Here is a 27,130-nt window from a genome sequence, read left to right as displayed (position 1 = left end):
TCTGGTAGGTGATAAATTCAGGAAGCAGGCTCCCGTGGTGGAATGGAGGCAAAAATCATCGCAGTAAAAGCCGGGAAAGGTGAAGCTGGGATGTGGATGCGTCCACCACGGGATGGCTGAGGCTTTGTGTTTCTCTATCACCCTCAGCACTTTCTCAAGCACCTGACGTGCGTGCGTTCAATAAACACTCTTTGTAGGCTGCACGTTTCAGAAAAATGCATTACTTTTAATATCAATCATGTTAGCATGCAACACTGCTAAATACAAAAGTCATACAAGCTCATACATGACTTCAGAGGCTGCCACTTGCAATTAAAGTACAATTGAGGGCCCATGGAGATCCCACAAATCATAGACCTTTCCCGTTTTCACTCCATGACTGTCCATTTTCTCCCTATCATGAGAGGTGTCACAGAGCATTGCTATCCGCAGGCAGTTACATTTCTTGACCTTATGTCGTTTCTCTGGAGAGAAATAGCAGTGTCATTCGTCCTCTAAAACGGTGTGTTTCCACGGGGTCTGAGGAAGACTGGAGGGTAGGGCACTGCCATGTGCAGCTCTGGGGGTATTGCCCCCAAAGTGAAGGATACCTGTTATCTGTGGGTAAAAACATTTCCATGAATTATGATAACTACATCCTGGCTTAGGAGGCTCACTATCGATAAAAGTTAAATTGAGTGAGTTCACACTTGTTGCAAATGGATCAAAAACCTGAAACTGTCATATTTCCAGGTAAACAAAATGGGTAGCATGAGACATAAAAAAATATGTAAATTTATAGACTACATGCCAGAAAAATAACTTTTGGGAAGTATAACAGAAAAAAAAAAAATAAGTGCTCATTGAATTTCTTTGTTTAAAAAGTACACTTTCCATGATTTAGACACATCTCTGTCATTACTCACATAGGTCATCTCTAGGAGAGCAATTCCCTTCCTGGAACTCAGTTTCCTTTTCTAAAATGTGGAGGTCAACTCGTTCCTATTTGGAAACACATGCCCTGTTGTTGGCTTTGTTTTGTCACTGTGATGGGGAAAGCTCCTTCTAGACCAGTGGTTCTCAACCTGTCTAATGCTAAGACCCTTTAATACTGTGGTGACCCCCAACCATAAAATTATTTTTGTTGCTGCTTCATAACTGTAATTTTGCTACTGTTAATGAGTTGTAGACAGATAAAGATAGGTGCAGATCTTAATCTCATCATTTATAGCCTCTTAAGCTTTGAAAAGTTGTATCTCATTTCCCCCTTACTTTGCTAATCTGTGAGATGGGATAACACTACCTCTTACATTGAATTTTTTGGTGATTAGATAGAAGAATATGTGCTGGGAAGCATATTGGTTGGTTTATAGGCATTCACTGTGTATTATCAACCAGTGGCTTCCTACCCTTTCCTTCTCTCCTTAAAAAATGCAGTTCCTTATGTATTATTGACTTGCACATCAAAGATATTATAATAAAATCTGGAAGATACTATGAACTTTTGCTGAGTAACATGTGTAAAGGAGATGTATTGGAAAGTGGATTTTTATCTTTCATCTTGGGAATGCCTCTGGTTTTGAATGCAGCAAAGTGGCAGTGAGAGGTCAAATTAATTCAAAAGCTCCATATGACTTCACAGTTCAGCACTAGTATATATTCAAAGACAGGCAGAATGCCACATGCATTAATCATAGTGTATCACAAAGGAATATCAATCCCCCATAAATACTCAGCACTAGTCCTAAACTTTACAAAATCACACAACATCAGTGTGAGATTCCACAACTTGAGGGGGGAAGAGAATCTAACCTAGAGTCACAAGAAAACTAAGGGGATAGTAAAATGAGGATATTGAAAAGTGGGTTTTATGGGTTGGGCGGTTTAAATGGATACCAATGACTGTCTAAAACAGCCTCAAGAACCTCTTTCCCACTTGAAGGCCAATCACAGGCAGATTTGTTTGAGTTTTAAGTGGACATTTTGGGCCCTAATGTATTAGATAGAAGAAAGTTCTCTGAAAGCTCATTGTTCGGCTGTTTTCTGAGAAATTCACACTATTACCATTTTTTTCTAGAAATCTATGCCTGAGGACCAAACAATACCCATGCCTTTCTCCCTCTCCTTTGAAGAGGACTGTTAGCGGGTGGAAGGATGAGGAGAGGCTTAACCTTCCATCCTGCTTGCAAATACAAAGGAAGGCTGAGTTCCTGGTGTATCCATAGAGTTACCTGTTGAAATGCTGTCTAGCCCTCTTCATATGGGACTGTACTGAGATCTCAAGGACAGGTACGTGGGCTCATTATCATAAAGGGCTTCCCTGTTGTCCAGTAACTCATGAGCCAATCGCATATTACGGGGTCCTTATTTATTACCTCTGACAAATGACGTCATAATACTGACCAGAGGGACTACACTGCTCAGAGAAGCTTCCCAAATAAGAACCATGATGTCAAAACACGGCTGAGGCCATCAACAGTATTAATGAGGGTTTTGTTAGCTTCTAATGATGATGATGATTATATCAGAATGCAATTCACACTCGTTATTAGTAAAAGTTTAGAAACATTAAAAAGTGCATAATAACATCTGGATCTGATAGGGCTGAGTTAAAAGACAAGAAAACCACAAGACGAGGGCTTTACTTTTGTGATTGGTGTCCACGTGATTGCAAGGAGATCATTTTCTCCATCTTTCTCATCTTCCTAGAGATAAGCTGTCTTCAATAGTTTAACAGTAGCATACAGCACTGTGAGAAATTTGATTCCATAAGAATAAAACATTTCCAGTTGTTAGCATTATCCTGGCTTCTCTTTCCCACCTTCCTCATTCTCCAAAATCCTCACAATTATAAATAAAAGTATTAGTTGGGGGAAAGTTCTGCACTTGGGAATAAAACAAAATTTGCAGATTGTATTCTGGTCTGTGCAGACACCAAACAAACTCAATTCAGGTAGTATTCACATTAACGGATATTTTCCAAATTCTGGCCTCATAAAAGCAAAGGCAACCTGATAAATCTGTTATAGTCTTCATCGATTCATCAGCAGTGAATCAAGGGGAAAGTCTACTTTTAAAAAGGAAAGTGTGCTCTATCCTGTGTACACCACTACACCGTGGAGGAGAAAAGAAGGCAGCCCTTTTAAAAACGAGTGGTATAAAAATTCACAGTAACGTACATGGTTTTTTGTTTTTCATGAGCAATCAAAGAAGGGGGCAGTGCCGAGCATCTATATTATACAATACAAAACAGTGTAAGTCACACGGCAGGATCACACGGACACAAGTTGCTAAAAAACAGTGCTTTCTGGGTAGTTCTCTTACTGGGTGAATACTTGGGCCAGAGACACTTAAACTCTGGGATCAACCAACCCTTTGCAATTAGACACAATTAAATCCTCTGACACTGTGAGGGGCCAGATGCTACGGGGAGGATCATCACGTAGGTTGCTGCTACCGTCTACAAGCATTTCGTCATGTGGTCAAGTGCACGGAATCCGTACGTGGTGACATCCAGACACAAGCCACGCGACTTCAGCCATTGCTAAGGACAGAGGTGGAGAAAGGTCTGTCTGCGGCCAGAGCCTCTGCCCCCATGTCTAACGGGACGGCGAGCAGATCCCTGCCGGGCAGCACAGCCATTCCCTTTCTCCCCTCGTCCCTCCTGGACACAAATGTACTCCAGCCAGGCCCGGGGACCTGAGACATCATCAGGCTGAGGAAGATCAGCGTGGGGTGTGGTTAGCTTTGGGGTTTGGACGCTTCCCCCTCAGCTTCCCCACTCTGTTCTGTGGAACTCCGCTGGGCATCCTTTTCACCTTCTGAAAGAGACAAGGGGACAAAGGATGAAGGCAAAATAAAAGTCATCACTGACATTTACCCACTCTCCACATAGGCATATCACACTGGGAATTTAAGAAATATTCCAGACCTCAGAAATCCTCATAGAAAAAGTGTTTTCTTTTCTTTTCTTTTCTTTTTTTCTATGTTGTCAGTTTTCTTATTAGAGATATTTCAATTTTATTTTTTATTTGTAATATATTTTATTAATTTTTTACAGAGAGGGATAGAGAGTTAGAAACATCGATGAGAGAGAATCATTGATCAGCTGCCTAATGCACACCCCCTACTGGGAATGTGCCAGCAACCAAGGTACATGCACCTGACCAGAATCGAACCTGGGACCTTTCCGTCTGCAGGCCAGCGCTCTATCCACTGAGCCAAACCGGTTTCAGCAAGTGTGTTTTCTTGGTAATTAATTATCCATCAAGAAAATAGCTTAAGTGGGCTAGCTAATTCTGGTTCTGTGATCTTGGTACAGCCTGGCTCAAAAACAAAATAACTGAATTTTCACAGTGGTTAAGTGACCTTGTGCGCCTTTGGTGAGTAACTAGGAAATCTCACACCCATGTCCTGGCGCTCATTTTTAAAAAGGATTTTGGGGGGCAGAAGTCACAAGTATCATTAGGCCGAAATCAGAAGTGGGGAGCAAGTTTCCCTTTTTATTCCCGATTTTCTTAATTTAAGACTTATTATGCATTTTACATCACTTATAGCACTTGATGATAACCCCCGCTGGTTTCTCAGAGGATTCATTACTTTACATTAAAAGCAATAGTGGCAAATGAAGTGGCCAGCTGGTCAGTCCCTTGTCACACAGCAGTGATGGCTTGGCCTGCCCTTGGGGAGCACACACAGCTCCGATAGAACCACCTTCCTCACTGCACCCTCTGCAGCAATTCCAGCTAGTGATGCTGCAAACACCGAAACTAAGCTAGGCTTTCTCTCCATACAGGTCACTTCACCTGAGGGCAAGCTGAGGGAATCCTTGATTCAAAGATACATATATTTGCTTGTGGTAGTTCATTACTAAGCAACCAATAATGACTTCATGGACAAAATATTTGGGGATATTGCAATCATCTACAATAATAAAAGCATAATATGCTAATTAGACCAGGTATCCTTACAGACAACCTTCTGGATGAAGCCGGCGAAGGGAGGGAAGCCTGGGTCCCGGGTGCCAGAGGGAAGCTGGTGCCAGCAGCCAGGGGAAGAAAGGCCTATTCTTGCACAAATTTCATGCATTGGGCCTTTAGTGTAAATTAGAAAAATGTTTGCTAAGAGTTTGTTATCATAATTCAAAGAGTTAGAGGTAAGTGAGCTGGTCCATTCTTGAGGTGAAAATGTTGAAAAGTGAATTCTCCTTTAGTCTTAATAAGTACACACAAAACATCTCACCGTATACCACACTTTAAGGAAATTAAAAGTAGTTCTTTTACATTAAAAAATAATTTCATTCTAAAGGGGTCCCAAGAACAGTACATATCAGATATATTCTCACACACTACTTTCATTATAAAGCAATGACTAGGCACACAGATGTGCAGATGTCCTGAAACTAAGATGTGCAGATTAGCATGCAACAAGAACTTGATAAAAAGGAGAAGTTCTTGGTAACCAAATGAATGAAGTCAAATTAGGGCAGTTGCAAGAAAGTAGAATATTTAAAGATGAAACTTGTTCCATACTATGTGTGCCAGTTAATAATGCGATTTTGTAATCAAAGAAAACATAATTTCAAGAGAAACATCTAAAGTGCTTTATTCAAAGTAATGTCCATCGCTAGCTACACATTTCCCCCATCTTTCAGATAATTAGTGGATACCATCCCAATAGAACTTTTCTTGTTTTAAGGCAAACCATTCAGAGACCCAATTTTCCACTTCTTCTTACATTTTGAAGTGCTGCTCAGAAAGTGCATGTGCCATCACTAGGAACAGGTGGTAATCTGAGGGAGCAAGGTCTGATGAATATGGTGGGTGGGTTAATACTTCCCAGGCAAGATCTTTTAATGTGTCTTTAACTGGTTTTGAAGTGTGATGATGAGTCATCATGAAGCAAAATTACTTTGCCATATCTTCTGGCACATTCTGGTCATTCCACAATCAAAGCATGGTTCAAATTGATTATTTGTTGTCAATAGTGATTACTATTAATGGTTTCACCTAGTTTTAGAAGCTCATAATACACCACACCTTCCTGATCCCACCAAACACAGAGCATTGTCTTCTTTCCAAAGCAATTTGGTCTTGTAGTTGATCTTGATGGTTGACCTGGATCAACCCATGATTTTGTGCATTGGGATTCTCAAAATAAATCCACTTTTCATTACCAGTCACAATTCGATGCAAAAAAGACTTTTTTTGTGTGCCATTGAAGCAACATTTTACTGATGACTTTTCTGTTTTCCATTTGTCTTTCCTTCAGTTGATGTGGCACCCATTTTCCTTCCTTTAAAATTTTTCCATTGCTTGTAAATGTTTGAAAATTGTTTGCTGAGCAACGTTTAATCTTCCTGCAAGTTGTTTTTCAGTTTGACATGATTCTTCATACAATAATGATTATAATTGTTGATCTTCAAACTTTTTCAGTTGACTTGGACATTCTTTATCTTTCACACCGAAATTACCTTTAAAGTGGTTAAATCAGAGTTCACAAGTATTTTAAGATGGAGCATGTTCACCATAAGCTTCCCAAAGTATAAAGTAATGAATTAAAACTTCCCACAAATGCTCTTTTTTTGGCACGAAATTTGACATTTTTAAGCATAAAAAATATCTATGATGTTAACAACTTCAGAAAAGTTGGCATATGAAGTTTTGAAGTTTGCTGTCAACACAACAAAATAGTGTACATATCAAATCAAATATATATATCAAATCCATCTATTGAAAAAAATCTGCAGTATTAATTGGTACACCTAGTAAATACAAGATGAGGAATTTGACCCCCATGGTGTTTGGGACTTCCTAGGTGATTTATTCTAGAGTTTCTGGAGACAATTCTCTGGGTTTAGCATAATGCTATAAATGGCTAAGTAGGTGATTGTTAACAAGTTAAGGTAAACATGGGGTAGCAATAATGTTGAGTGTAAACTAAAAGAAGCTGAAATACTTAAGAATTACAGTTCTTAGCTGGTAATATTTTGTTTGCCAGGATATAGTTGTTGTTGTTATTGTAGAGCATTTGAATGGGAAATCCTATAAAGAGAAGTCATTGAAAATGGAGTGGGAATGAGAGATCATTCCCTGATTCTTATCCTACATTAGACTCTTTATAACTCAATAGACTATTTTTGAAGGTGGATTGTCATGCCTTAATCTGACTTGGTGAAATGCAGACATCATTCTATGTTCATAGAGAGATGTGTATCAAACAACTCACCTGTCTTGTTAATATCAAGTCCTGCTAATTTCAAGGCTAATTCATTGCTGTTACCACTTGCAGAGGAAACCAGGATATCATGTATTGCATTTCTTCTTCCTGTTCTTCCTGAAGCAATAAAGTCTGCATATGTAGTTTCCACATCAGTCATTGCTAACAAATATCCACATAGCAGGAACTAAAAAACAAAAACACACACATAAATTAGTAGGTAAATATAATGTTGCAAGACACTTGATAAATTATGGCTTATAATATGAATGTGAAATAACTGTTTTGCTTACATGGCCACAAAGCAAGAAATGCTTTTCTTCTTGATCAAGGGTCAGGAAATGTTTTTGTAAAGGGCCTGATAGTAAATACGTTAGGCTTTGAGGGACATATGGTCTCTGTCCCAGCTACTCAACTCTGTGGTTGTAGTACAAAAATAGTCGAAGATAATGTTAAACAAATATTATAAACAAACTGTATTTACAAAAATAAACATAGGGCCAGAATTGGTTCACATGCCATAGACAGTAGCCACTTGGTTTAGATCATAAAATTCTTCTCTAATGCCATGTCAGTCAGCTTTCAACTTCAGAGAAGAGAATTTGAGGTCAGTTGTATGCCAAGGCGAGAGGGTTCAGGGGAGGTGGAAGTGGTACATCCTAAAGATAAGAATTAAGCTAGCACCTCATCTACAGAAAGTCTAAGAACAATAATAAAACTGAGCAAAATCCAGTTTTCTTTTTATCATCAGCAATGCTATGACAAGCAATTCTAAACAATGTCAGGAATCAAACACTGCCACAAATGAAGGACAGCGCCCATGTGGCCCCTTGGGAAGCCATTGCTTGAGACGAATAATAATCTTTCTTGACTGAATCTTTGAAATAAAATTTCAGCTTTACAAAGGAGTCAAAGTGAATTTTCTAGAACTTGGTGATACACATCCTTAATGAAAGACATAATGAAAAGAATGGCAACAAATAAATACCTATCAATAATAACCTTAAATGTAAGTGGCTTAAATGCACCAATCAAAAGACGTAGGGTAGCTGAATGGATAAGAAAACATAACCCATATATGTACTGTCCTCAAGAGACTCACCTCAGAAAAAGGACTCACACAGAATGAAAGAGAAGAGATGAAAAAAATATTTTTTTCCAAGCAAATGAAAGTGAAAATGAAAAAGTTGGAAAGGTAATATTCATATCTGACAAAATAGACTTCAAACTGAAGGCCATAATAAGAGATAGTGAAGGATACTTCACAATAGTAAAAGGATCAACACAACAAGATGATATAACCCTGCTAAACATATATGCACCCAATACAGGAGTATCCAGATATATTTAAAAATTTCTGGAGGATTTAAAGGGAGAGATTGGTAGCAATACAATCATAGAAGAGGACTTTAATACTCCACTGAAATCATTGGGTAGATCTAGACAAAAAATAAACAAGGAACCAGTGATCCTAAATGAAACACTAGATCAGATGGAATTAATCAACATTTTTAGAGCATTTTACCCTAAAGCTACAGAATATACATTCTTTTCAAGTGCACATGGGATATTTTAAAAGATATACTACATGTTAGGACATAAAACAAGTTTCTACAAGTTCAAGAAGATTGAAATCATATCAAGCATCTTCTCAGGTCATAATGGCATGAAATTAGAAACACTCAGGAACATTCAAACACATGGAGGCTAACACATGTTATTAAACAACTAGAGGCCCAGTGTAGGAATTTGTGCATGGGAGGGGCCTGGCCAGCAATTGAAGCCAATTGGGGCCGACTTGCCCAGTTCCAGATAGGGGTCTATCGGAGTCAGCTGGCTGTGGGAGGTTGGTCATGGGAGCACACTAACCACCAGGTGGTAGCTCCTGCATTGAGCATCTGTCCCCTGGTTGCTTTGCATGTCATAGCTACAGGTGGTTGTCCAGTCATTTGGCCATAACATTCACTTAGGCTTTTATATATATATGAATGGGTTACCGTAGAGATCAAGAAAGAAATAAAAAATATCCTGGAAACAAATGAACATTAACACACAACAACCCAAAATCTATTGGACACAGTGGAAGCAGTTCTGAGAGGGAAGTTCATAACATAACAGGCCTACCTCCAAAAAACAAGAAAAACTTTTAATAAGCTACCTAACCCTACAACTTAAAGAACTACAAGAGAACAAGAAGAAAAGCCCAGAGTAGGTAGAAGGAAGGAAATAATAAATATCAAAGTGGGAATAAATGGCATAGAGACTAAAAAAAAACAATACAAAAGATCAATAAAACCAAGAGCTGGTTCATCAAACAAGATTGATGAACTTCTAGCCAGACTCATCAACAAACAAAGACAGAGGACCCAAATAAACAAAATCAGAAATGACATGAGTGAAGTAACAACTGACCTCACAGAAATGCAAAGGCTTATTAAAAAAATATTATAAACAACTATACTCCAACAAACTGGACAACCTGGATGAAATGGTCATATTCCTAGAAAAATCCAATCTTCCAAAATTCAATCAAGAAGAAACAGAAAATTAAATAGGCCAATAACTACTGATAAAATTGAAGCAGTAATCAAAAATCTCCCAACAAACAAAATCCCTGGTCTGAATGGCTTCACAGGGGAGTTTTACAAAACATTCAAAGAAGAACTAACACCTATCCTCCTCAAACTATTACAAAAAAATTCAAGAAGAAAGAATACTTCCATATTCTTTTTATGAGGCCAGCATTATCCTAATTCCAAAACCAGATAAAGACATTACTAAGAAAGAGAATTATAGGCCAATATCCCTGATGAACATAGATACTAAAATCCTCATTAGCAATACATTAAAAAATCATATGCCATGACCAAGTGGGATTTAGCCCAGGTATGCAAGGCTAGTACAATATTCACAAATAAATAAATGTGATACATCACATAAATATATTAGAAGACAAAAATAATGTGATCATATCAATTGATGCAGAAAAAGCATTAGACAAAATCCAACACCTATTTTTTGATAAAAATTCTCAGCAAAATGGGAATAAAATGGTCATACATCAACAAAATTAAAGCCATAAATAACAAACCTACAGCCAACATCATACAATGGGAAAAACTAAAAACATTTTCCCTAAGAACAGGAACAAGACAGGGATGTCCACTTTCACCACTCTTACTCATAGCCACAGTGATCAGACATGAAGAATACATAAAAGGCATCCAAATTGGAAAGGAGGAATAAAAACTATCATTATTCACAGATGACATGATCCTGTACATAGAAAACCCTAAAGGCTCCATAAAAAACAACAACACTAGATTTAATAAATGAATTTGGCAATATAGCAAGATACAGAATTAACACTCAGAAATCAGTAGCATCTTTATACACGAATAATGCACTCTCAGAATGAGAAACAAAACATATATATATATATATATATTTTACCATTGCAACAAAAATAAGATACTTAGAAATAAAGTTAACCAAAAAGGTAAAAAGATTTGTTCTCAGAAAACTACATGATGCTGAGAAAAGAGATAGAAGATATATTATAGATAAAACAAGTGGATTGGTAGAATCAAAATCATTAAAATGTCTGAACTAACCAAAGCACTCTATAGATTCCATGCAATTCCTATTAAAATATCAATGGCACATTTCACAGACCTAGAACAAAGTCTCCAAAAATGTATATAGAAGAAAAAAGACCCTGAATAGCTGCAGCAATCTTTAGAAAGAACAAAGTTGGAGAGATCACAATACCAGATATCAAGTAATACTGCAAAGCAACTGTTCTCAAAACTGGCTGGTACTGGCACAAGAAAAGAACAGAAACCCCAGAAACTGACCCAAGCCATTATACTCAATTAATATTTGACAAAAAAAAAAAAAAAAAAAAGGCAAAAGCATACAATGGAGTCAATATAGTCTCTTCAATAAATGGTGTTGGGAAAACTGAACAAGTACATGCAAAAAAAAAAAGAAAGAAAGAAAGAAAGAAAGAAAGAAAGAAAGAAAGAAAGAAAGAAAGAAAGAAAGAAAGAAAGAAAGAAAGAAAAGAAACTAGATCATCAACTTACACCATACACAAGAATAAACTCAAAATGGATAAAAGATCTAAATGTGAAACCATAAAAATCTTAGAAGAAACCATAGGCAGCAACATCTTCTAGGAATATTTCATAAGAAACAAAACACCGGTCAGAAAGAATGGATGCTCCCCTATGTTCATAGCAGCACAAGTGGGGGGAAAAGCTGTGGTACATCTACAGAATGGAATACTTATGCAGCTGTATAAAAGAAAGATCTCTTACCCTTTGAGATAACATGGATGGACCGGGAAAACATTATGCTAAGCAAAATAAGCCAGTCAGAGAAAGGTAAGTATCACATTATCTCACTCATATGTAGAACCTAATGAACAAAATAAACTGATGAACAAAATAGATCCAGAGACATATAAGCATGGAACAGACTGGTGAATCTCAGAGGGAAGGTAGGGGTGGAGGGTGAGGGGGGGAGCAATTAACCAGGGAACTTATGTGGATATACTTATGTATGGCCCCTGAACACGGACAATAAAATGGTGAAGGCTGGGAGAGGAATATGTGGGGAGAAGGTGGTCAATAGAAAAACAAAAACAAAAACAAAGGGGCCATCAGTAATACTTTGTTCCCTGGTTGAGGTGCGTATGGGAGGCAAACTACTGATATTTTTCTCTCAAATTGTTCTCTCTCTCCTCCCTTCCTCTCTCTCTAAAAATCAATAAAAATATATCCTTGAGTGAGGATTTTAAAAAAAGAAGTCCCTCTGTGACCTCAACCTTCCTAAGCCTCACCTGGGAAAACAGAAGGTGTCTTTTCTCTGATCTTATTTCTGGGTAGCTAGTGTTACCAGAAAAAGACACAAAATTGTGCCAACTGGCTCAACTAGGAGCTTGTGACACTATTATTAGTAAACACCCTGAGTTGTTGGGAAATTCTTTTGTTCACCTCTAGTTGACTCTTCCTTAAGCTTGTCTTTGTGGGAAGGATTCCAAACCCTTTCTGTCCACATAACCAGACACTACCTGCCTTCAGAGATGACTTAGGTGTTCCTTTTCTGAGAAGATACGGGACATTTGTTGCAAATTCTCTTAAATCTCTTCCTCTCTCCAACCGTTTCTCTGTGATCAGTGGCCTCTCTTTCCTAGATGAACTACCTCTTTCTTTCGGAAGCATACTGCCAGTTCTATTTCCTATCACTTCCCATAGTACCTTGTTTCGTCCATTTTTTTCCCTTCAGTAATTTGAGTCTCCTTTCTCCTCTGGATTTCTCCCTAAGTTTATATGCATGTTATGTCTTCTTTAACTAAAAAAATGGGATGAACCATTCAAACAAATAACCTTTCCTCAATCTTCACTCATCTTTTCACTGATTAATCTTTTTCCTTCATTAAAATTCTCTGAAGGATGCAACTACTTTTATTTTCCATTTCTTTGAACAATCCTTTATAATTTTTTGTATTTTGTTGGCTTTTATGTAGTATATTTTATGTAGACTACTTTCTTATAAATCACTGCAGTGATCTTTACGAATATTAAGTAACAGCTTGATGTTAACGATGCTTCTGAGGGTTGTTCCTGTTTGAGTTCTCTGCAATGCTTGAGGCTGCCAGCTACATTCTGTTTGAAACTCTCCCCTCAAATAAACAGCAAATAATGAGCCCCATTTACTATTCTAGGAATCGGACCTATCTGTATTTGAACCTAGACTTTCCATTAACTTGTTATGCTATATCTAACCCCCCTATATTCAGTTCTTCATCTATAAATAGTGATAAATATATTTAGTCAAGGTGGCATTGAGAATTTGTTTGGATTGTGTATCTGCAGAGGCTAACACAATGTCTGGCACATGATGGGAGGTGCTGATAAAAATACCAGCTGTCACTTTCTTAGCTTCCACGAAATCTTACTATTTTGGTTCCATCCTATTTGTATTCTTCACATTTCTCGAGGGTCACCTGTTGAAATAAGGGCACATTTTGTAGGAATTAAGGACCAATCCTGACTTTCTCCATTTCCTGACTTAAATAAGTCATCTAATCTCAAAGCATCTAATTCTTCACTACAGCTAATGCAGAAATGTGCATCTCCTACTGGGATTGTTCTCACAAGCTCTCAGACAATTTCTGAATAGGTATTTCACTTGGTTTTGCACAGGCATTTCATATTCAATAAAGCAAACCAAGACAACAAAACACACAAACAGAGAAAACTGGCCTCATGGATACACTATGTTGGAGCATCTTTTACTCATTTCTCTCACTTGATATCCATATTTAATCACTTCCCCAGGTTGTGTTGGTTTTTATTTGATGACTCTCATATTTACCTTGTGAAAAATAGGAAAAGCTCTTAGTGGGATTATTGCTATCTGAAAAGAACCCACTTTTGCTGTTTAACTGCAACAGCTCAGTTGAATAGAATGAAAGACAATAATGGCAATTGTGAGAAGAGCTCAGTCCTATAGACACCCCTTTTTCTTAAGCATTTATGAAATTTGCTAGACTGGTGTGCACTCACTTTTACACCTTTAAGGGAACATAGAAACTAAGTACTAGGTACTCAATAATAATAATTATTATAGTTATTATTGTAGAAGTATTTAATTTTTATTACATTTACTTTCTCCAGGCAATAGACTTAATTTTCAGTTAAAAAAAAAAAAAAAAAAAAAAAAAAAAAAAAAAAAAAACACCTGATAAATAGCACATGTAGAAATATGAGAATGAAGGATTACAATTATATTTTTATACAGAATATATAGATGTTGTAAACTCTATATTTTTTTCTCTCTCTCCATGGTATAACTCTTTTGATGAATTCTGATTATACGCTCAAAACAGTATTTTTACATGCATGGCAGCTATGTTACTCTTTTCTTCAGTTAATCAATATGTAGACATAGCTCTTCAGTTACACCACATATGCCACTGTATAATGACCTGGAGTTTTGCTTAGAAATTCTGGGGAAACTGTTGCCAAGTGATGTTTTCTGAAAGATATTCACCAAAAGGAAAAAAAAATTATAAAAGTCACCAAAATTCTAATAAATGTCAGCAGCTGGCAGAGGCTTAAAGAGAAGTAATTAGCAAACAGTCTGGCTTTATAAAAATAAGCGAGTCGGAATAAAACCTGGACAATTTACCAAAAGCGGGTTTTGAATCTTCACTAGCGTTTCCCTGTTTATGTTGCTATAATTAGAAGTTTCTAGGCAGGACAAAACGGTAGTATTAGCCATAAACAAGATAACACGCTGCTGGTTTTTTGTATCCAGTTTTACAAAAGAGCCAACTGTACTAATATTTAACCACTGATTGGAGAAGAGAAAAGACACTTTATTATTTAAGTACTGTGTTATTTGAAGGCAGATTAAAATTTAAAGCATGAATCTCTAATATGTATATCTGAAAGTTCAATCAAAATCCACGCCTAAGAAATAAGCTTGCTCTCTCTCTTCCCACTTAAAAAAGAAGGGCCCCTTCCTCGCTCTTGGACAAAAGGAGCGGTACGCGGAGGGCCTAAGGATTCTTCCCTTGTGCTCGTCTTTCCTTGGTAACTTCTACCTTCTGAAATATCACCTACACAAAGTACTTGCGGAAATAAACCAGAAGATCTTGCTCTAGTGGAATTTACAGATTTAGATGGAGCGCGAGAGGCTGGGAAAGGCCTGTACTTACATGTCCTGTGTCACACAGACTGAAGAGTTCCACATGGATGTGCCCTGGAAGCAGCAGGACCTGGGAAGCTGCTAACGGGATTTTTATAGTGACATTGAGTCATGAGCCAAATGGTGACTGGATGTCATGCTAATTTTACTCCTGCAAATGGGGACACATGAAATGAGACGCACTGACTTGGAAGAAAGAATGGAGAGAATGCCATCAGCATGCACTGGAGACTTCTTTCTTTTAATGTGAATGGCATGACTTCAGTCTAAAAGAGAAGGAAAAGTCTTCCGGCCCCATTATTACAAATGCCATTCTTGAACATCCCAACTGTCACTTTATGAAACCATGGGGAATATTAAAAGCCCTGGAGTATAACACCATGTGCTTAGGGCGCGGTCCACATTAGTGTTTCTGTAGTATTTTAACTCAGATTTCCTAAAAATTATTGAGCACTCCAACGAGCTTTTGTTTCTGTGGTTATATCTGCCAATATTTACCACGAGACACATTGAATTAAATATTTATTAATTACTTAAAATGTAGGTAATAAACCATTAAATATTTTTAAAACATATTTTATTGATTTTTCACATAGAGGAAGGGAGAGAGATAAAGTGTTAGAAACATCACTGAGAGAGAAACATTGACCAGCCGCCTCCTGCACACCCCCCACCGGGGACATGCCCACAACCAAGATATAAGCCCTTGAATCGAACCTGGAACCCTTGAGTCCACAGGCTGACGCTCTATCCACTGAGCCAAACCGGTTTTGACACCATAAATATTTTTAATAAAACAAAATATATTTTCCAAAGAAAAAAGAAAAAAAAAGGAGGGGGGGGGGAGAGGAGAATGGCATTGCTTTAAATTTTGTAATTCTCTGGCTAAATTTGCAAATGTCTGGCTTAATGAAAGACATCTGGTCTCTCAGATCTGCTTCTGTAATCAATCTGTCTCAATCTGCTGTTTTAGTTGAAGTATGTGAAGAAGTCTGGCCTCACACAGATTTTTTTAGTTGAAAAAGTGAGGCGAATTATAATACCCTTTTGGGATGATTGCAGATTTTTTTAATTTTTGCAATGTGTAATCTAAAGCCATATTAATGTGCTTTCCAGATTCTGTTTTATTAAAACCTATTTTGTACCTAGTCCTTTAAATGGCTCTTTTGCCTATGCAGATTTTTTTTTTTTTTTTAATGTCAGGCATTGGTCATTTGGTAAATATTGGTTTCTTGGGTTATATAAAATTTTCAAATTCTATCATATTTCACTATATAATTTATTATTATAGCCAGCTCTTTCATCAACAAAGTCTTTAAGAAGCAAAAAACTGACAAATTCACAGGAACAGATAAGTTTTCCAAGATGGGAGTTTTTGTCTCACCATTCAGATTTTTTCACTGGCAACAGATTCAGTTGGATTTTGGATCCCTTTAAGTGACTGGCTCACTTGGTTCATTTTGAAAGAAAGAAAAAAACTCCTCCAAGTACCCAAATTTGAGAAACCACAGTTCGCCTGTCAGTTGTTCTTTCATGTACAAATGGTGGTCCGTGGAAAAAGGTGCGAGTTCTGCCGCAGTCAAGCAGTCGGGGTGCTTTCCTCAGACGGCCATGACCTTGGTACACGGCAGAAGTGCCTGGGGACCCCCCCCCCCCCGCCTCCAATATCACACAGAATATTAAAAAGACCCGTACTTAAAGGGCAAGACGGGACAAAATATTTTTTTTACTGTTTCACCAAGTGCACGTAGAAAGCACTTGCTGTGAGTGTGGGTGGGGAGGAACCCGGGGCTGCGAGGAGAGTTTGGTGCCACGGACTTGACCAGTGCCGAGGTGCCAGCCTTTCCCACCACTTCTGTGCCAGTGCAGACAAGCAAACAAGGCAGACAGCCTTGGGGTTACCATGGGAATTCGTTAAACTTGAGAACCTGTTGAAGGTGTCTCTGGGAATGACTGAAAGGGCTGGGAGGACATGCAGGGACTCAGGGCCAAACTGAGAACCATGGATGTGACGGGAAGAGGAAACTATCGAGGAACGCTGCGAATTAGAGAAGGAAATCCTTTCGTAAAGAATTTAAGCAAATAATTCCTAGAATGCTCTAGAAGTATCAGCTGATCTATTACCATGCTAAGGGTTATCCATCTTTTTCTCTTTTATTTTGCTGTATAAGGATATTACTTGTCTAATTCCATCTTCAAAACAATCCACTAGTTTATTTCCAAAACAGCCACTAATCTCACAAGCCAGAGGGTGTCACACTCAGTCTCAGGAACTCTGGACAGGGTTCCGGGACTTGTGCTGCTTCCATTCTCTTTTCCCTTGAGTCACACTTTGGAGTGAAGGACATCAAGGAAAAAAAATCAAGAACCACAAGTTGATGTGAAAAAGTCCACACCAGTCTCCTCTGTGAAGGCACAGTTCTCATCCCCGCACCAGACCGCGGCTTCAATGCTCTCGGATTGCCCTGCAGAGGAGTTTGGATAGTTTTCTAGCAAAACCACACTTAGAAAGGCGAGCTCACACACTGATCACAGATATACGCCAACATCTACTAACTAGGTCAAGCCAAACCTTGTGTGTGTGTGTGTATTTTTATTCTAACCCCAAGGCATTGACCTTTTATCACAAACATTGCTAGAATAAAATATGAGAAAAATAGACTGTCTTTTAATGGCTTTCACAGTGAGCTTTTGACTAATACTATTAGGGATAATATCCCTAATCCTTTGACTAATACTATTAGAGATAATATCCCTGCTCCTTAGCTGGAGGAAGGTCTGTCTTTACCTCTTCCCTGATTGCCACCATGTAATAAAAATTCTCATTCAAAAAGTTCCAATATTTGGAACTCTCAATTGTTTTCCTATTCATCAATTTATTTTTGATGTGATCATTGTGACCCTTATGCTTTTATATCTATTATCTATCAATACATGAATACATTTTCATATTTTTTGTTATTTACAATGTACAATCAATTATACCATTAATTTCTTCTCAGAAACTTTCTTTAGCTGAGATTCAAATCCTGTTTTTTCTTTACACAATGCTTAACAAATAAAAACTTTATAATGAGAAATCTGAGCCTGTAATTTTTATGAGCCAGAGGCCCAGCTGTCTTCCTTGAGGAAATAAATTGCCCACATAGGCAACAACAGGTGGCTTTACAGCTACTCATAAATCCCTTTGCTCACTTCTAGCTATCTCTTTTACCACACTAACAACAGCAGTTTTATTTTTATTTTTCTGTGCTTCTTCAGTCTTTTTTCAATTATAGTTCACTTTCACTATTATTCTGTATAAATTCAGATTATAGAATAGTGGTTAGACAATCATGTACTTTACAGAATGGTCCCCTCTATATTTTAAGGACCCACCTGGCCCCTTACATAGTTATCACGATATTATTGACTATTCTCCCACTGATGTACTTTACATCCACGCAATTATTTTGTAACAACCAACCTGTACTTCTCAATCCCTTCACATCTCTCAGTTTTATTTATATTTCATTTTCCTATTCGTCACAGAAAATCTTGTCTATTGACTTTATGGCAAGACTTGTCTTACATAAATATCATCAATTTCCCTCTATTATCACACTAAAATGTGTCTTTTCTCTTCATTCAAGAATCCTTTTGCCCAACGTTAACACCTGACTGGTGCTGAGTCCATCTTCTCTTCATTATTGGCCTTCCGTTCTGTCTTGTGCTTTTGCAGTCTCATTTTCCCTACTTCCCCGATGCCTATAAAAACTGCTTGCATTTTCCCTGTTATAAAATAATTCCTCCTTTTAACTTGGTTTGTGTGGCATGCTTTTTAATCTACTTACCTGTTTTACTTTCATTTATTGCCAGACTTACAGGAATAGAAGTGGATGCTGATTGTTCCTGTTTCCTCCATATTATTTTATTTTATTTCCTTTGCCTTTCATAGCTATCAATTTACCATCGTTTTCTCAAAGAAAGACTATTACAGATTAATCACAAATAATCCTCTATTCAGTGTTTCCCAAAGTGTGGTACACATACCCCCAGGGGTACGGGAAGAGTTTGGTGGGGATATGCACTGCACCGTGCTTAGCTGCTCCTAATTCTACGTTCTCATGAGTATGAGGGGTACTCAGTGTTACGAAAATTATAGAAGGGTACACATATGTCAAAAGTTTGGGAAACACTGAATCAACTGTACATAGCAGTTCATATTGTTACTCCTCTTTTTTTTAATTTAAATTATTTATTGTTGAAAGTATTACATATGTCTCCTTTTCCCCCATTGACCTCTCCCCGCCCACTCCAACCCCCCAGCACTGGCCCTCACGCCCCTACTGTCTGTGTCCATTAGTTACGCCTAGATGCATGCATACAAGTTCTTTTCTCTCCCTGGTCTGCCACAGACACTGTACTTTCTGTTCCCCCATCATCTCCTTCTCATATTTTATCTTGCTCTTCCTTCCCCTTACCTCTTAAAGAATCTTTATTCTCTTCTGTGTCCTTTAAACTCTGTTTTAGTAATTCTTAAGTGCCACCTGTATCTATGTGACTATCAAATCAATAAATGTGTGGCCTGATATTTTGAGAGCTTTTGCAGCCTAATGGATATTCTACCACTGATGTCCTTGAAAACTCACATTTAGAAAGTTCAAAATGGAATTTTTTGCTTTATCTGCACCTTCACTCTCAAAATTACTCATTCCTCTCATACTGTAGTGTATGGAAGCACTATTTTCTCAGGTGCCTATGATTGATAAATTAGAATTGTCTTCAGTTACTCCATCTCACTAATTCCTCACTTCCAGTCATTTCATAAACTTCATGTTTTAACTCTACCCATTCAGTGTGACTTCAGTGTTCCGCATTTCCATTCTTTTTCTGGTCATTACCTTTGTCATCTCTTTCTTTACTGTTGAAACTGTGGGCCAACTACTACTTACCTAAACCTATTCTTCTCCAATTTACCCTCGTAATAATAATAATGTTTATTTAATTCACCCCTATGCAATAATTATTTCCATGTTACTTTAATAGGGATGTATTATGTTTTCCTTGAGATCTGATTTTGGAGTCCCCTACAATGCTTGGCACAGGATTTTGCATGTTGATGTTACATCTACAAAAAGTATTTCATAACTCTGTTTTTAATTATCTTACTCAATATCCTTCTCAGCTAAGTACATTTGTCAAGGTTATACCATTGTCAATAGTGAAAGTAGGCTGAGAAAGCAGGTTTCCTTATTTCTACTCAGTTTTTTTTTCCAGTCTCCTAAGACTTGCTGTTGTTGTTGTTGTTGTTAATCCTTGCCCGAGGATATTTTTTTCATTGATTTTAGGGAGAATAGAAGAGAAGGGGAAAGAGAGAGAGAAACATCGATGTGGGAGAGACACATCAATTACCGTATTTTTCGGACCATAAGACACACTTTTTTTCCCCCAGAAGTGGGGGGGAAAAGTCCCTGCATCTTATGGTCCAAATATAGCCTATACATATACTTTAAAAAAAAAGTTTTTTTACTTGCCCGGCTCTGTGTGGTCTCTGTGTGCTTGCCCGGCTCTAAAATGGTTCTAAATGCTGCTGTTTACTTGCAGGCGTCTTCAAACTACGGCCCGCGGGCCACATGCGGCCCGCAGAGGAGTCTGATCCGGCCTGCCAGGTTTTTTGGGCAGTGAGCACAGCCGAGGTGTTACAGTAGGAATTAGTAGTTCATATAGTCCGGCCCTCCAGCTCTCTGAGGGACCGTGAGCTGGCCCCCACTTTAAAAAGTTTGAGGACCCCTGCACAGGGTTGATTACATGTGTTTATGACTGTGATGTTGGGTTTTAATGCACATAAAATATTTTAGGACACTATTTGTTTCAGAATCTTTTTTTCTTCATTTCCCTTCTCTAAAAACTGGTGCGTCTTATGGTCCGAAAAATACGGTAGTTGCCTCCTGCACAAGCACAGACCAGGGCTCAGGCCAGGGAGGAGCCTGCAACTGAGGTACTTGCCCAGAATGAACCCGACCCTTTGGTCCGCAGGCCGATGCTCTGTCCACTGAGCCAAACGGGCTGCGGCCCATAAGACTTTTAATATCAGGAGATGAAATGTAATCATTCCCACTAATACACATTTTTGTCTGTATATTCTTAATTATAACAACGGATTTTAAAAGATAACAGCAATCAAAAGCATTCTAGAATTCCTAGTAATCCATCCCTATTTACCTAAAAGAGGTAAAAGGGCTACCTCTTTTAAGTTTTTTTTACAAAATATATACAACTAAAATAGCAAATTACTGCATGGAATGATTCGTTCTGTCCGACTATGTTAGGGATTTTTACATCATTTGTTTAATATTGCAAATGATTTATAAATCATTTATAAACCCTTCGTAACATCCCTGCTGAGACAGCCAATTAGCTGAAGAAGCACCCAGGGTTGGCAAGTGACAAGTAATATTATTTGTACATTACACTGAAGCAACTAAAGCAGAGAAAGGTTAATCAAGTGGACTGTGTCTCCCACAGTCAGTGGTAGTACTGATGTCAGACTGGGAACCTGCGGCTATTTACATCAAAATCACAGGAGCATGAAGAGCCTGGGGCTGGGGCTGTTCTTTGTTATATAACGCAGTGCTTTCTAAATCATCCTCTTATATTCTCCTTTTCTGGCTCTGAGGAGTCCAAGGAGGAAAGATGCTGTTAAAATATAGACTGTTTCATTAAACTAAGACTGTTTTTTGCTTCCTCAAATAAATATTTGGCTTTTAAAAGGATGTTTGAACAATGATATATTTCTTCTCAAAATAACTCATTATTAACATTTCTATCTTTAAAGTTACAATGAAAAGTCACATCAAGCCTAGTAGTATTTTTTTGACTGTTCCAAGTAGTAACAATGATCACAAGAATCACAAAACAGCTTTTGTTTACTAGTGCATTATCAATAATAACAATAAAAATGCCACATTTTTGCCAGATATAACACTAAGAAGTTTACGTGAGGTACAGAAGTTCAGTATTGCAACAATTCTCTCAAATAGGTACTCTCATTATCTCCATTTTAAAGATGAAATAACAAAGGTTTAGAAGCATTAAGTCTTGAAACTGGGAACTGATTTAATCACTTACTAAACCAGTTGCCATTTTCAATATTTGTTTTACAGCTTACTACACTTTATTTTCTGTTTTTGAGACAATAATCTGTAAAGTGATATTTTGTTGACATCCCTACAAATTCTGTTTTTTTAAAATTACCATCTAATACACATATTATCTCAATAGTTGATACCACAGGATCTTCCTTGATTTTTATAATCCTCTATAATAAAAGCCTAATATGCAAATTGACCATCACTCCAATACACAAGGTGGCCACCCCATGTGAATACAAGATGGCTGGCAGGGGAGGGCAGTTGGGAGGGGCCAGGAATGCAAGAGAGAGTTGTTGGGTGCAAGCAGGTCTTTAGGGGAGGACAGTTAGGGGCAACCAGGCTGGCAGGAGAGGGCAGTTAGGGGTTACCAGGCCAGTGGAGGGGTTGGGGGGAGTGGAGTGGAGAGTTGTGAGGGACCAGGCCTGCAGGAGAGAGCGGTTAGGGGTGACTAGGCCAGCAGAGGAAGGCAGTTGGGAGGGACAAGGCCTGCAGAGAAGAGTAGTTGGGGGGGAACCAGGCCTGTAGGGGAGAGCAGTTGGGAGGGACCAGGCCTGCAGGGGAGGGCAGTTAGAGGTGACCAAGCCAGCAGGGGAAGGCATTTGGGGGTGACCAGGCCTGCAGGGGAGGGGGGTAACCAGGCTGGCAAGAGAGGGCAGTTAGGGGTGACAAGGCTGGCAGAAGAGGTCAGTTGGGGGTGACCAGGCTTGCATGGAAGGACAGTTAGGGGTGACCAGGCCAGCAGAAGATGGTAGTTAGGAGTGACCAGGCCAGCAGGAGAGGGTAGTTAGGGGTGATCAGAGGAGGGCAGTTAGGGGCAATCAGGCTGGCAGAGGAACAGTTAGGCATCGATCAGGCTGGCAGGGGAGTTGTTAGGGGGTGATCAGGTTGGCAGGCAGAAGCAGTTAGGGGCAATCAGGCAGGCAAGCAAGGCGAGTGGTTGGGATCCAGCAATCCTGGATTGTGAGAGGGATCCCAAATTGAAGAGGGTTCAGGTTGGGCTGAAGGACACTGCTTTCCACCACCACCCTCCCCATGCATGAATATTGTGCACTGGGCCTCTAGTTGTTCTACAATAAACACTTTACATTCCACCTTTTAGGTATCTGGTCTTCTTGTCCACGTGACGGCCCTCATCTAACACCTCACTGTCAGGGCTGTCTTGTGACAGGAAAAGCACATTTCCACAGACCTTGAGTTTGAGAGTGAGTTATAAAATGATTTAACACCAGAAAAAATTAATTCTATAGTGTGAAAAGCCTGCAAAACTGAGATAAAGATCTACTTAATTAATATTTTATCACTAGTTAGTACCTCTCATCAACCGCAGGGTCACTCAGCTCTCCTATAGTTAGTTATCAATAAATGATATTGAATCTTGGATTTGGGCACATTTTAATACATTAAATACAATGTGTGTGGAGCTTCCAAAAGTGCCATCGCCTAAGATAAGGGACGTTGAAAGGTGGCCTGCTCACAAGGAGTAGAAGTGTGTCAGTGGCAGGCTGTGGCCTGGAGTGACAGAGCAATGCACGCTGGCGAGAGCTATCTGCTGTGGGAGAGCCAGGAATCCGTGGCTTACTGGGTGGGGAGCAGGAAGGTAGGGGACCTACGAAGAGGATCCTGGGATTGCTTCCAAGCTTCTGACTTGGATGGATGAAGGATGGTACCCTTTGGGGAATGCCAGAGGAACAGGAACAGCAGCAGAAGTCTAAGAACGGCACTTTAACATCTCCCCATGCCACGTTTAAAGTAAGTATGGCCTTCTTTTCCTTCCTGAATGAGTAAAAACGCATTCATTAAACACACACATTCCCACATATGCTAACATCTGCTCTTCTGCAATCAAGTATTTTCTGTGTCGTGTCTAACTAGCTATTCCAAGAGCAATAGTGCTTAAACACTCCAATATGCCTCTTTGCAGCCAGAAACAAAAACAGTTGCTATGACTATGTGTGAACATATTTTAAATAATGTATAATCTTTGTCAATTTATCTGCTTTGCAATACTAGTTTCCTATATAGTACTTAATATCTCCCTTTATTGAAAATGTCATTGTTCAGTATAATCATTAATGGTTTTCATCCTTATTATATGTCTGAATGTTAGCATTATTTATTAATCTCTTTATTAAAGTGATGATCTTTAGCACAAAGTTTAATAGCCTTTTTCCCAGCTATCACTCTATGTTATTTAAAGCTTTGTCCATCCATTCGCGTTAAACAGGACTTTCTGACTTGGTGAGCTTCTGAAGTCGGTAGGATAGGCTCCAGAGAGAAAGGGAATACTGAAGAACAGCAGTAGGAATTAAACAAATCTGAGTAATTAAGTATTAATCTGGCCATTAAGAAATATAAATTAATATTTACATAATATATAATGTATAAAGTCATTTTAAAATGAGATAATGCATTGAACAAAGTATCTGAAAACATGAATTAAAAGATGTGGTAAAATCATTATATTAATAAAATTTAAAATTTTTTGTAAAGTGGGGGATTAATAATAAGTGCATTTTGATCCATGAATCAGGTTATCTGGAAAACATCGTGACATTTTTTACATTATAAAAAAATCACTTTACGTCTCTACTATCAACTCTATTGTCAGTACCAGAAATTACCATTATGACTATATTTTATTATCAAGAACATTCAAGAAACTAAAGTACTGAATACTGGTTTTAACAAGTACAAAACAACTTATCTGATGAAGAATTACAATGGGTTCAGAAATTAAATATCTCCAAGTGAAAACTTTCCACTGACTGCAGGAAAAACTGCCTGGGTATGAAGATTTTCTAGTTTCTAGTTTGTGCTCCAAATTTCAGGGGAAAGGATTCTGTGCACATTGCAGGGTATGAAGTAAATATTTAATACATAAGAACCCTTTAATTTATCTTTTCCAGTTCAGCTGTCAACAATAGAAGGTCATAAACGCAGGCGGAGACATGTAGAGAAGGAAGAGTGTGCTTCCATACATTTTTAACAGAGACAGCATTTAGTTATAAAAGGCGAATACTTAAACATGTAATTATGGCTCAGGTTCACAAATAATGTTATCCTATCCTTCATAAAGAAGCACAAGGGCTGAGGCATAGTGGGAATGTGGGTTGTGGACAATGAAAATAAGCTGCTACTGCAATGTACTCTCTGCCGCTCTCAGGGGAGTTAGAAGACAGAGCTGAGTGCCACCATTGTTCCTTGTTTGCCATTCGATGCTGGGCAAAACACTGTATTGAATGAACTTCCTTGAGTTTCAGTTTTCATGCCTCCAACACATGGATTCCCAGACTAAGGAAAATATTGCAAATCTTTTCCAGGTCTAAGAACCACTGGCCTTCGTGTTTTTATGCCCTTTACAAAGGCCAAGTTTTCACGAAAGATAGCATTTTTCTAAAAGCCTCTGGAGAGAGGAAAAGCTATATATAGGAAGTGCATTCAGTGTCCGGGGGCTCTCAAGTCTGACCGCTATTTATAGCCAGGTGTAGGTCTACAGGGCAACACATTTGCTTTAACTAATAACTGCCCAGGTTTCTTGCAGTTAAAGATAAGTTTTCCATTTTTCTAAGAGACTGCTGATTTAAGAAACTGTTGAAAACAATTAGTTTAATTTACTCATTGGATTGCAGGAATGTGATGTTAATGGTTCCACAATGAGCACTACCTAGGAGTCAGGAGCTAGTGCCTGAGGATGTAATAATGAATGAGATGAAAAGGCCCTGATTTTGATGTCACTGGGATCTTTTTTCTTGGGATACCTCCGTTATTCCCTTTATCTCAAATGGCTAATGAAGATAAAATGGTGAGTGTGGTTTGACATACATAGGTAGTCAAAGCAGACTTCCCCTTTCCCAGTCCCATTCTGCTCCCTTCTATGCTGAGAGTAAGACTAGAGGTACCCCGCAATAAACCAGTCAATGTCCTCAGACCATTCACTGGGCTGCTCCCCACTTAGGAGACTTGAGGTCATCATGGCACTTAATTTTAATAAACAACTAGGTCATGGAGAAACTTAGGAAAATGACTTGTCTTAGAAAAAAAAAATGCCAAAGGAGTTCATCTGTTGTCCACATACCTACACTCTAGGGATTAAACCACAGGCCCTGAGATCACTCGTGTACTGGCAACAATGAGCTAAAAATGGAAATAAAACATCATACTGTTATTGTATCCCCTTTCCTCCAAGGTATTCTCTGGTAAACACCACAGCCTCCTAGGGACTTGAACACAGCCCCATCTTTTTCCAAGCAGACATACCATGTCTAGCATCAGCACACTCTATTTAAGGTGGTTGAATCTGTGATATGCAGTGTTCCTACCTGAATGGAAACTTTCTTGTCCTTAATTCATTGGCTATACTGAATTTTATTTTTCTTGGATCAGACCTTAGTCTTCTACCAGAAATCGCTGCTTTGGGAAACACGGCCTTCCTAGAAATTCAGGAATCTGAAATGGAGACAGCAGGAGAAAGGGGAATTAATTATATGTATAGATCTCAAGTTTTAAAGTCTTAAATTAATGTTCATCTTCTATACAGCTTACTAATGACATAAGGGTGATTCACAGTTTATAAGTCTGAATACTCACAAAGTGAACACATGACCAGAGTCCAGGGGGCCCTGGGGTCTTCCCACCAAGCAAAGACTTCCCAGCTATCCTTAGTTCATTAAGCACAAAGTGAGGACAAAAAGTTTTCCAAGTCTTTTTTTTATTTATTTACTTCCTTTCTCCAGTTTTTGCTTAGATTTTTCAGGAAATTATTAATTTGACTAAACTTAATTCTTCATTAAAAAATACAACAACAACACAGTGAACTTGCAAAGGATATTTCACAGAGATCTTTAATGAATAATATCCTGTGAGCTTGTCTTTTCAAGCGCTGTTACACACAAAAGCGTGCATGTGCATGTGTGTGCGTATGCACAGAAGTGCCTGTGGGTTTCTTTTTGTGATGGTGTGGCAGAGAAAGAATAAATCTGTTGACTGCCAACCAGTGATTTAGAAAGCCAGATATTAAGATAAAGGAAAAGGCTACAACAGGTGAAGCAATAAAGTCCTAAGGTTGTGCTTCCAAAGTA

The 27,130-nt window shown here is 38.4% G+C and overlaps 1 protein-coding gene across 4 annotated transcripts in view; it reads right to left on the bottom strand.

Moving 5' to 3' along the window:
* Nucleotides 1-205: 205 nt before the first annotated feature.
* Nucleotides 206-27,130, bottom strand: part of PKIA (cAMP-dependent protein kinase inhibitor alpha) — a 77,273-nt gene continuing 50,348 nt past the window's right edge. For 2 of the 4 annotated variants that reach the window (XM_045581536.1, XM_036437288.2), the window contains exons 2-4: nt 26,372-26,498; nt 7,207-7,384; nt 206-3,800 (exon numbers count right to left, since the gene is read on the bottom strand). In XM_045581536.1, coding sequence (XP_045437492.1) covers nt 3,721-3,800; nt 7,207-7,357 — 231 coding nt within the window. In that variant the 5' untranslated portion in view covers nt 7,358-7,384; nt 26,372-26,498 and the 3' untranslated portion in view covers nt 206-3,720. Of the gene's footprint in view, nt 3,801-7,206; nt 7,385-14,929; nt 15,039-26,371; nt 26,499-27,130 lie in introns of those variants that run through there. The other 2 variants (XM_036437289.2, XM_045581537.1) reach the window with 2 other exon arrangements.

This window comes from Pipistrellus kuhlii, unplaced genomic scaffold, assembly GCF_014108245.1.
Source record: "Pipistrellus kuhlii isolate mPipKuh1 unplaced genomic scaffold, mPipKuh1.p scaffold_m20_p_14, whole genome shotgun sequence".
NCBI lineage: Eukaryota > Metazoa > Chordata > Mammalia > Chiroptera > Vespertilionidae > Pipistrellus > Pipistrellus kuhlii.
Note: the sequence above shows the minus strand (reverse complement) of the source record. Positions and strands in the feature narration are given on the sequence as shown.